The 11,543-nt window shown below is 40.4% G+C and overlaps 2 protein-coding genes across 19 annotated transcripts in view; one reads left to right on the top strand and one right to left on the bottom strand.

Moving 5' to 3' along the window:
- Positions 1-772, top strand: part of TTC1 (tetratricopeptide repeat domain 1) — a 42,535-nt gene extending 41,763 nt beyond the window's left edge. For 2 of the 3 annotated variants that reach the window (XM_036425000.2, XM_036424999.2), the window contains one exon: positions 183-772. In XM_036425000.2, the coding sequence (XP_036280893.1) occupies positions 183-316 (134 nt within the window). In that variant the 3' untranslated portion in view covers positions 317-772. The remainder of the gene's footprint in view (positions 1-182) is intronic. The other variant, XR_004985802.2, reaches the window with a different exon arrangement.
- PWWP2A (PWWP domain containing 2A) overlaps positions 1-11,543 on the bottom strand; it is a 44,566-nt gene that overhangs the window by 3,210 nt on the left and 29,813 nt on the right. For 9 of the 16 annotated variants that reach the window (XR_006740656.1, XM_036424985.2, XM_045576492.1 and 6 more), the window contains one exon: positions 2,469-8,953. The exons of 1 other annotated variant lie outside the window; for it this stretch is intronic. Coding sequence is in view for 4 of the 15 variants with exons in the window: in XM_045576492.1 (XP_045432448.1) it covers positions 8,940-8,953 (14 nt within the window). In the remaining 11 variants the exon portion in view is untranslated. Of the gene's footprint in view, positions 1-2,468; positions 8,954-11,073; positions 11,277-11,543 lie in introns of those variants that run through there. 6 more of the 16 variants (XM_045576490.1, XM_036424994.2, XR_006740655.1 and 3 more) reach the window with 5 other exon arrangements.

Raw genomic sequence — 11,543 nt, 5'->3', positions numbered from 1 at the left:
ACGGCATTGAAGTGACTGCACTCCGGGGAGCGGGGGGACTGAGGCTTCACCATTTTAAAAGCAGGAGTTTTGTAACTACCAAGAGATGCTCTTTATATTTTGTAATAAGGCAAGTTCAATGGGGACTTCCTACTTCTGTTCTTTCCCCATATTTATTTGCGTTTTTTGCTTTTACATTGCAGGTAAACTAAAAGATCTTGGGAACTTGGTTCTCCGACCTTTTGGACTCTCCACAGAAAATTTTCAGATCAAACAGGATTCCTCTACTGGCTCCTACTCCATCAATTTTGTTCAAAATCCAAATAATAACAGATAACAGAGATAACAGTAACTTTTAAAGCTGGCTAGTAAATTGTGTGCTGCTTGCTGGTAGCAAGGGGAAAGGCCCTGCCAATGTTTACGTTCTAAAAGCATCTTATCTCAGAGAGGCCATCCAGTAGACCCCAGTGCACCTCTCCTTGTGTGTGATGATCAGGGTGAAGTGTATCCTGATGTAACGAGCCTAATTTGATTTCCATTTTAAGTTGGTGTCTGTGCAGCTGTTGTCCTTTGTTGTATCCAGGAGGAGCCTTAAGGCTGACCTCCTGAGCCAGACAAACATACAAGCCAGACGCCTGATCTCCTGGACCGAGCAAACCTGCTGGTCAGAGACTGCCCAGATATGACTGACGGGGGTCCTGCCTCCTGCCCCCTCTCCCAATCACACGCACTGCCCAGGCTGCGCAGCGTGGACTCCTGATTTCCTCTGTGGTAATAAATGCTTTCTGTGACAGTCTGAGCCTGTGCATTTTGTCCTCATGACAGCTGAAGCAGAAGGCTTCTCTCTGGCTCTGGGAGCAGTGTTCAGTTCATTGTTTCTGGATTCCACAGATTTGCCTTAAGTCTTAGTTGTCACCTTGAGGATGACCTTGGAAAAAGTTGGCCATTCTACCATGTACTTGACTTCAGAAACGACCTCAAGCTTTAGCCCTCCCCAACTTTGCACAGATGTTATAAAATCACTTTTTTGACCAAGCATTTCTTATTTTCAACTTAAAATAGCTTCATTCAGGAATATGTGAGTGCCAGAATAAAATATTCTTTTAAGACTACATGAACCCAGAGTTTTCAAAGGTAGGTGTTTATTTGGGTTTTTATTTATTAGTTGATGCTGATGAAAGCTTCCAGTTTTGCTGGTTTGTGACAAAGGCAGTGCCATGTTTCATCTCAGAAATGAAGTGCATGTATAACTGACATGCAGTAGTCCCATTCCCAAATTAAGGATTGTGCTCGCTCTTTGATCTCTTCTCAAAACCCTTTAGGCTATTGCTTTATGGATAGTTAGCAGAATTATGTGCAGTATTGACTTTAATTTGCTAAGCTTATATCCCAGATTGAAAAGAAATTCTCCATAGAATTTACTATGGGAGAGGGAGAAAGAACATTGCTAATTTTGTTTTATTCTTTTATGGTAAATTTTCCCCAAAAGATGTGAGAAATCCTGCGTATGTAGGGAAACATAAAACTGGTGGTGCAGCATCAGTGGCAAGTGCTTCTTGTGGGGCCATGTCAGGCTGGAGTTGTTCTCAGAACCCTTTCCACTCAAAAACATTTAAAGAATATTTTGGCTCGTGTGGATTGTCTCTGTTAATATATGTTAGAATTTAAATACATTTCATATTAACATAAATATTCCTAGAAAAATATCTTCCAAAACAAAGCACATTTTAGTAAGAGTGGCATTCTACATATTTGCAAAGCTCTTTAACATGAGACATGATAGATTATCATATTGTCACAGTATCACATCCTGCAGTCTGGAAAATTCTGCATTGCTCATGACAGAATGGTGGTGAAAAAGAGATAATCCCATATTACTATGAAAATATTATGGATTCTGTTTTGCTTAGACTTTGAGTTCAATGGCTGAGACTAAGCACAGGTTGGGACTGAGATTCCTGAAGGACTAGCTGAGCTCCAAGAAATAGGAATCGTTTGCCTAGAAACAGTCCTGGTGAAGACACTACTCTTCCTGCAGGGTGTATAGGTGTTGCTTTTTTACGCTCCCCCTGCCCTACTCTCTTGAAATCGTACAGGACCCACATTAAATGCCTCTAGTGAGTGGGCCATGTACATGGAAAGAAATGAAGTTTGCTTAAGCCTAGAGGTTTTTATGTACCACTATTATTTCTCTACTTCCAGAATCTTGGGGAAAAGGTAAATTCAAACACTTTGAAAACATTTGGCCATAGAAGAACCTTTAAACTGTTGAAAAGTAGATATTAGTGTAAGGAAGGAAGGTGGCCTGTTTGCCTTCTGTTGCTAAAGTATGATTTAAAGTTCAGTGATGCCTTCCTCCAACCAAAACAAGTATGCCAAAATTTACTTTTAAGGTAATCACACTGTGACATTGTATGTATTTTTATTCCAATGCTGTTGGTCAAAATTTGGTTCTCCTTCTAGAGTGTTTTTGGAGGCTCAAAGACATGTTTTAACCTATCTGCTTCCATGAATAGACCAGGAGCTCCTAGAAGGTAAGGGCCATATTTACATTCAAAATAGCACTGCTGCTCTACTAGAAACTTATAGTCTGAAAGGACATTGCTCAATAAGTGGTCTATGTGAGCTCACTACAGCGTGTTCATTCTGTGCTCTTTATTCAGTACCTGTTTTAAAATGTCTCCTTTGCTGCTAACAAATATGTTATCTCAAGATAAGTAGCAACTAGTTATTCTCAAAATTTTAAGACTAGCAAGTTATTCAAATATCAGCTTAGGTTTATGTGCTACTAGTCACCTCCCAGAGAATGTGGTGGGAGGTAGTGAGACAACCTGTTGTCTTGACCTCATCAGAGCCGAGTTCAGCTTCTGCAGGATTTTGTTTGCATAGGTGTGTAGTTCTGACCACTTTGGAGGGCTCATCTAGGATTTCTCAATAGTGAATTCAGTAATCGCAGCTTAACTTGTATGCATGCATACAAACAAAACCAATGGACAGTAATGGGGGTAAGGGCTTGGACTTGGGAGTGGCTGGGGAGAAATCAATGGGGGGGAGAGAGGGAGAAGGAGGCTCATGTAATACTTTAAACAATAAAGTATTTAAAAAATGTTTGTAAAGAAAGCCCCTTAGTGAGCCCATCCTGTGTAGCCACGTACAATGTCCTCACATATTGACTGTTCAAACTGGCTTATAAGCATATCTTCTGCTTTTTAAACTTTGCACCTTAGATATTTGTAAGGATTTGTCTTGACTTTCAAAAATCCCCAACTTGTCCTCCAGTGTCAGCTTCCCCACTTTCTCCTAGATCACATTTACATTGAATCTCATGTCCTCTATGTCTGCACTCTCTCATCACCTCTCCAACTTTCATGGAGCAGCTTTTCCATCCACTAGAGCCTCTGTACAAGGCTTACCGGAAAAGTGGGACTGTTCCTACAAGTTCACACCAGCTGGTGGTTTCTGTAGTTGTCTTCACATCTTGGGTCTGAAGTTCTGTTCTTGAAATCCAGCCTCTTTCTATAACCAACTTTCTGCATGTGTTTCCTTTCCATCACAAGCAGTGCATCTGGGTTATTTCTATCCTCTTGCTCCATGAACCCCACCCCCCAATGTCCTGTGGTTTTACGTTATTGTACTTATAGGAATAGACCGTCACTCTGGGTGAGGATATGGAGCCCAGGGAGTGGCTGAACCTACTAGCTAATGACCTGAACATCACAGCCCTGGGCCCACATCTGAGCTTCAGTAAAATGACGAGCCCTCACACTTTGGACCTTCAGATTGCTCAGGTATTGTCAAAGTCACAGTTTTGTTTAATTCATAAATGCCAAGTGTATTTCTAATATTTTGTGTAGTTTAAGTAGGGCACAGCTCCCAGGAAATGTTGCTAGGCCTGGGGATTAGTGTGGTGTGCCTCTGGTGTCTGAGTTGACCTTAGATGATTGCCGAACACCTTCAAACAGATCATAAGCTAAAATCCAGGCAGATTCAGGAAGAGCAGACCTGGACTTTTTCAGTGCATTTTACTATTTGATTAGATTCAGGGGAACAGGCCGCAGGTGTTAAATTTAAACCTGACTAAAGCCCTGACCCGCCCCCAGGAAAGCAGATCTGTAAATTCTGTCCTTTATAAACTGGCTTAGCCAAACTTCAACTCCCTTAAGCTTGCCCCTGAAATGAAGGGAAAGCCTAGAGCTGCAGCGGTCTCATGGGTGCTGCTTGTGAACCTGCAGCCAAAGTGGCTGCCATTCATGTTTTCTGTGACCACTTCCCTTCTCGCCTCCCTAACTCATCCCTCCCCGACTTCTCTAACACGCCTATCAGTCTATGTTGTGTACTTGGTACATATCTGCCACCTTAGAAAAACTTCCTTGGAGAAATTTGAGCAACTTATCTTTCAGGCTGCCCCCTCTGCACCACAAAAGTCACAGACTGTCCTCCTGTCATCTAAATCCTTTAAAAAAGGAAACGTGTGCACGTTCTACCAGAAGTGACTGGAAAACCTGTTCCTTCAGGGAACTGCACAATTAAAGCTGTACAGAGGAGGAAGGCGATCTTTCCAGGCACTTCCTGTGTTGGGCGAAAGCTGCCGAGCCTACAATAGGAAATGGATGACTTGCTACTAGCCAGCCGAAGTCGAGTGGTAAAAAATAGCCACAGAGCATATAACTGCCCTTTCAAGGGGCAAACTAGTTATAAAAGTAGGTTATGAAAACTAGTGACTATATTTCAAAGCATCAGAAATTTCAGTCTTCCTGGCTACTAGCTGATTGAAGCTAGGGATGGGTACATGAGGTTGTTATCCTGCTGTACCTCTGTAAGTGAAATATTCCACAACAAAAATAGTTTTCTTCCCATTTTCCAACCCTCTGGCATCCACCATCTAGGTATAGGTTCCGTCACACGGGTTCTGTCAGCCAGAGCTAGAAGTAAGATGCCCCACCTTTTTCCTTTCACTCAAGGGGAAACTGGAAGCTCACGGTTCCTTTCCCCTTAGCTAAAAGCAGGGCTTGCTGCCCCACTGCTAACAATCTGTGGCTGTGACTCAGTCCCAGCTACTCATTTCTGGCTGGCTAAAAAACATGGCCTCTCTCAATGGGAACTCCTATCGGGCACTGGGCTGCTAAGCTCAGGTATCACGACAGATGAAGACAAGACTTGTCGGGTGATTTGATGGTCCCAAAATAGAAAGCTATTTGCCTCACGAAGTCGACTGGAAGGAAAGGTCTGATAACTGGCTCGGGCTGTGTAGCACTTGTATTGGACTCTGCCGTTGGTGGTGCTGGCATCAAAGGCTGGAGCTACAGCTACAGCTTCTGCTGTAAACGCTTTTCCAGCCCACAGGCGTGAAAGCAGCTGCATTTAAACACGTGAGGGACTGCCTGTCACTGCCTTCTGTTAGGTGGTCTCTTTCTGAAGGCCAGCTATGCTCTTCTGCGGCCAGACACATTCGTCTCCCTCCACCTCTTCTTGCTGGACACGCTGCTGATCAGTTCATCTTCAGAGCACAGGGTTCTGCTTTGACTTAGGATCCACATGAGTCAGGGGCTGAGCTTAGAATTCAAAAACACAAGATTGTAGAACATTTTGCTCAAGGAAAGATTCCTTTGTCTCATGTTTTGGGCCTTGGCTAAGTAGAAACTGAAGGGCTTGAGTGAGACACTTTTCTACACCCCATTCTGGCCAGCGCGGCCAGGCCTGGTTCTTCTGTCAGGAAGATAGAACTAAGATTAGAACCCATGTCATCTTTCTCTTAATATCACCAGTGTTAGAAGCTTCTTCTCACATGCCTCACGAGGGAATGAAAGGGCTAACCCAGAAGTGTTCTTAAGGACAATGTCCTAGCCTCTGTGTTTGGCCAGCTCTTCCTTCCTCTGGCAGTTTTCCTAAGTTGTATCTTCTTTCAGTCCAGGTTCATTACCTTCTTGATATCTAAGCAAAGGAGTTGTTAGGCCATGAAATTTCATTGTGAATAAGCAGAGATTTGGCAAGACACTCATCACTAGACAAAGTATGCTTTAAAAACACAGCATGCTCCATTTGAGTACTGAAGGAGGAATCATTACTTGAAAGAGAAAAATGAACTATAAAAGCAGTAAAACGGCTTCTAGCCACAGTGACATGCCCAGGGAGGTGCCGATACAGTCCACACATGATTCCTGGACACGAATATGAACTTATATTTCCTTATCTTAAGTGTGTCCATGGGTTGCATCCCTCATTCCCTGTATTTTGTAGGAGTTGTGTCTGTAAACATACTGGCACACGTCATGACACCATTAGGTGGATACCATGGTATGGAGGTAGGAGGAAGAGGTCTCATGTAGGCCTTCCAGATACTGAGCTCATGGCTTATTTACCTTCCCTGCTTCTCTCTAGCTCTCTTATCATTAATGAGAAACTTGAGGAAGAAAAGATATTACCAGATTCCAGTGGCCTCCTTTCTACACTCATTTAGATAAGGTGAAATGGGAGAATGTTTGCAATTAAAGACTCCAGGTATACTCTGGAAAAACTGGCAGCCTTCCAAAGGATTGCTTTACACAAAGGGGAAAAATACACACACTGACCTAAGTTTTTGGGTCAGTACTGAAAAACTTCAATTGTCTGGTAGGTTTTAAGAGGCTACTTTTTCCCTAACAGCTTAGTGTTTCTGAGCAAACACTTGACTTCACTTTCACATTGGATGTGCTGGGCTTATTAAAGAAGCGACCAATTATCCATAAGGGCAGGACTCCTTTAAACAACCAACCAACCCACCAGTAGATATTTGTTTCCATCATTCACATTCCTCCAGGCTTAGACATAAAGTAAGTCCCATAAAATCCTTCCAGTGACTAAAAACTTGCAGGTTCTCCTAAGGAAGCGATGCTACTTAAAACAGCTCCACAACTAGCGGTTGAATTTCAACACTGAGTAAAAAATAACCTTTAAAACCTGACTTCTATAAAGTAAATAGTTTATAAATAAATTTTTAAAAATATCAGACTTTATTGGATGTTACACAACATTCTTAACATTTATGTCTCAGCATACTTTAGATGAGAAACAAAGTTGTCATTCAAGTCTACAAAATGAAATAGGCTTCTGAAGATTTGAAATACAAAGGTAGCATGAAGCATAGCTTAAATATTAAGCAACTAAAGCAATGAAAGTGAAATAGCAACATGGTATGTCCTAGATTTTAAATACCACCAAGTTTTGTTTTTTTTAAATGAAAATCTGGTTTATAACAAAACACCTTTTGAGAATTTATGAGAAAAAAAGATCCTTAAAGCCTGATCTCTCAAATTTTTATTTATTTATTTATTTATTTTTTTTTTTTGCCTTTTATCATTTCCATCACTCTGCACAAATAATGCTAAAGCTTACTTAAAACTCTTGATTATACAACTCACATGGCAGGAGTTGTCTGGTTCTGGAAGGGAGTCTGGAAGGTACTGCTGGTGGTCATACAGCTAAGACAAGATGGGCAGAGAGTCTGGTGCCACTGAGGCCTGTAATCTTGGACTCCCTGCTGGCATAGTTCCTGAGCTTTTTCAGATTTCATCATATGAATAATGACTTCACGATAAATACTTTTCCAAAAAGACAATTTTAGAATTCAATCAACTTTTTTACTTACAGTGCAATTACGATTTGCATTAAACTCACAGAAACAAGAGTGCCTACCTTTTCTTCTTTGAGTTGTGAAACAAGTCCTTAGGTATATTAAATGTTCTAAAACTCCCCCCAGAACCTTTTATTAATCCTGAGTGTGGAGTTAATAATTCCAAACCTAAACAGTAAGATTATGTAAAGTTTGAACACTTAAGCCAAATGCTTAGTTATGCTGCTTTAAGTGAATTGTTTTTTGGCTTTTTTGTTTTTTAAGTAATCAATAAGGATTATCTTTCTGGTTTAAAAAATAAATTGGTATTGCCACTAAAAAAGTTCAGTTTTTATTATTATTGAAAGTACGGCACCATCAAATATAAAATACCTTAAAAATGTAGCACTAACAGGTCAATCTGGTTATCTCCGCTCATTAAAAAAGAAAAAGGTTTCTTTTTATAATACGTATTTTCCAAAGATAAGAATTCATGAACAGCCTGACACCATCTTTCTGCTGCTAGTTCCCCATGGATAAGCCACACCTGACACCTGTGAGAATTTCTTGCACTGACACAGGAGGAGCAGCTCTCTGGGGGGAGAGCACCACATCAGAATTTAGACTTTTCACCTTTTGGGATCTAAATAAAATCAGTAATGATAGGAAGAGTAAACGCCTTTCCAGCTCAGATTTCAGGACTAGCTCTCAGAGTATACATCACTCTGAGATCAACGCTAGCCTATCTACTCTGACTCAGAATTTAGAAGAATGGGATTATGAAAATGTACACAAAATGTTAAATACTGGTGGCAAATAAAGACATCTTAATATGTATTAAGGAAATACAGCCCTGCTTTATCAAAGAAAGAAACATCCAAATTTTCGGGGTAGGGGTACCTTGCCATCCTTTTAGGATGATATTAATCTTTCCTGTCGTTCCCAGGGGCGCCCTGAAGGGAAACACTGGCCTCAGCTTGTGACCACTGGTTCCACAGGCGAGTCATTTTAGAAATACCTTTGCTCATATCTGAACTGAGTAACATAAACCTTGGGGAAAGAAAGTTTTAGTATGAAAGATAATTCAGCATTTCTGCCATCATCCCATGCCTTTTAGGTCTGTCCACTTTTCTCCTCAACTCATGCATAATTTATTGCAAAAGTTTGTTTTAGAAAACATTCCCCCTAATACCTTTTCTTCGGTTTTATATAGCACAATTTACAGGTGCCCTTTAGAGACTGTTGGTTTTAACCACTGCCTGAACATTTACTTCTTATGCAGCTTTAAAAATCTGTCTCCAATTTCATTCAGTCCTGGTGCTCTGGTGTTCTCTGTGTCATTGTGGTACAGGTCCATGAAACCAGCAGCCTGCTAATGTCTTTGTGCTGAAATATAGTAAAGAAAAGGAAGAAAATGTAGTTAAGCACAAGTAATTATATAAGAAAAGTGATGTCCTTGTTTAATTAAGTCCTATATAGATGGAGATCACAACTGATTTTTTATTTTAAATCAGTTAAATTTGACCAATTTTTGAGAAAACAAATTACTGCCACTCTAAACCAGCAGAAGCATTCGTGTTCTTTCCAACAGAAATAAAATGGTTGTCCTCTTCACATTGCCAATCTGCACTGGAAAATTTCTGAAGAAGGAACGGTAGCTTTGTTCTTTACACCGCCATTCACAGTTACAACACGAAGCGTTGTGAGCCAGCTTAGCTGCTGTGCACTGCGGTGAAGCACCAGCAGCCTGGCTTTAGCACAGGCTACCTACAGACTTTAGAACTATGTATCTACAAAACCTGGCTCTGTCAGAATCCACTGCAGATCACTGTCCACGCATGTGCAAAGCGCAAAAAAAAGAGTGAGGGGTGACTCCCCAGAGGTAGACACGAACATCAGAGACATCAAGAGCACCATTTTGTTCTAGAAGACAACTTGTGCACACTGGTTAGACTGACCAGTCCTCCTACAAAAAGCAGGACTCTGAACAGAACATTAGGAAGGACAAGGCTTATGAAAATTACTACCCAATACCGTGACCAAAATACCTAACATGCCAACCCGCCTTTAATAGCAGAAGTGGAAAAAAACCACTGAAATCCTCTACAATCCCCAGTACCAATGAGAATTTGACTTGCAAAAGAGGTGATCTGTGGAGAGAACAATGAGTTTTTTGGTCAAATGTATTTTTAAACCAAAGATGTGGTATTTTCAGTGGGATAACAGACAAAACAAATACAGAATGCAAAAAGAAAAGGAAACTCTCCATTCTTCCCAATATTTAACTTCCAAACATTTCACAGGCACCTTTCCCACTCTTTACTAGAACTCTTTTTCTATGTTAATTTCCAATGGTTGCCATGCTTCATTCATTTACGGGATTAAAGCCTATAAATAAATTCCACCAGGCATTCTATCTTCCGAAACAATGAAAAATTACTTCTAGCCATAAACACAACACACAACAGAGTGGAAGGTGAGTGTAGTCCTTGTTTCTGAAGGACCAGATGATTAATACAAGTTCACATTTAGCTAAGAGCAGTGATTATTTTCTAAGACTAAGATATTAGTTTAATATTAGTATAATTGCTAATATAATACTAATAAATATTTAGAATTATACTAATATAATTCTCAGAACTTTGGTAGTAAATATCCTTTTTATATATTTAAGGAGAAAAAAGTAGCCAATCCTATGTACATTTCCATTTCCTATTTACAACTGTCAATAGTTGGCTTCAATCTGAGTGAGGCCTATTCAAGTTGGCAGGAAAGTCAAGAATTGTAGCAGATCTTACTATTCATATGAGGTGCAAACAAAGATGCTATTTCCTCAAGAGCTCATTTTAAGGGTAGCTGCTACCCCTATACTGGTAAGAATCCATAATTTCCCAACCTCAACCCTCTGATCCAAAATATGCCATTCTACCCTCCTTGCAAATTACAGCTTATGCAGTGATACAGCCCAATGAATAGCCTTTATTCAGAAAAACAAAATCGCAAATTCAAAAGCAGCACAATGGAATCCCTAAACCTTTCCTCCTGTTTAAGAGCCCAAAATAAGCCTTTTGAGCGTTACCCAAGGTTTTTATTAATGTGCTTAAGTAGATTACAACTACATTGCCACACCCTTACCACCCACTGAGTTGTAAATGATAATTTTGAGATTAATATATGTAAGTATATGACTACGAAGTTAAGAGTAATGAATTTAAAGGTGACAAATAAAGGATGAGATAGTGAAAAGATAAAGGAATCCACTATTTGACCATCCAGAGAGGCTCGGTTGCTATTTGGCATAAATCTATAATCTGACACCCAACTTCTATCACCATAGGAAAAATTCTTCTCAATTCCTGGAAGCTCGAAGGAGACTGGCTCTACTTTTTAGCACAGCAGGTAATACGATATGAAAAGTTAATATGACTCATTAAAACGATCACCTTCATAAGGGATACGCAGCTACCAATGAAGGCTAAGGAAAAAGAACTAATGAATCCATTTACAGCTAGCCTCATCTACTTTGGAAATGGTCAAGTGATGACATGGTGCCCTCTTCACTCTGTGGCAGGGCTGAACACAGACAGACCTGCCCGTCTCACTGTTAACGTCAATGCTCCCGGTCTGAATCCACAGTGGTCTGTCAGACACTGTAAGGGAGCAGCAGGGTTCGCCACTGTCTGATGTAATAGCTGCCATTTGTTGAGACCTATGGTAGAAAAAACCAAGTTAACAAAAGTAGAGAAGTCATTTGAGTTCGAAAAAAATTTAAAATATCAAAATTCAGTTGAATTTTCATAATTTATTCTACATAACTTACTGGCTTCACAAATGTGAAGCTTTGGTTCTAAACCAAGGAAAACTGACAAGGTGTGTAAACACCAGCCTTGGCCAGGTGAGGGCTCTCCGGCCCAAGACAATTCAGCAGCAAACTGCCTTCAGGTGCACCGAGAAGCTGCCCTCCAATGCTAACTAG

Source organism: Pipistrellus kuhlii, unplaced genomic scaffold, assembly GCF_014108245.1.
Source record: "Pipistrellus kuhlii isolate mPipKuh1 unplaced genomic scaffold, mPipKuh1.p scaffold_m20_p_8, whole genome shotgun sequence".
NCBI classification, from domain to species: Eukaryota; Metazoa; Chordata; class Mammalia; order Chiroptera; family Vespertilionidae; genus Pipistrellus; species Pipistrellus kuhlii.
The sequence above is the reverse complement of the archived record's forward strand: the minus strand, read 5'-3'. Positions and strand labels throughout refer to the sequence as shown.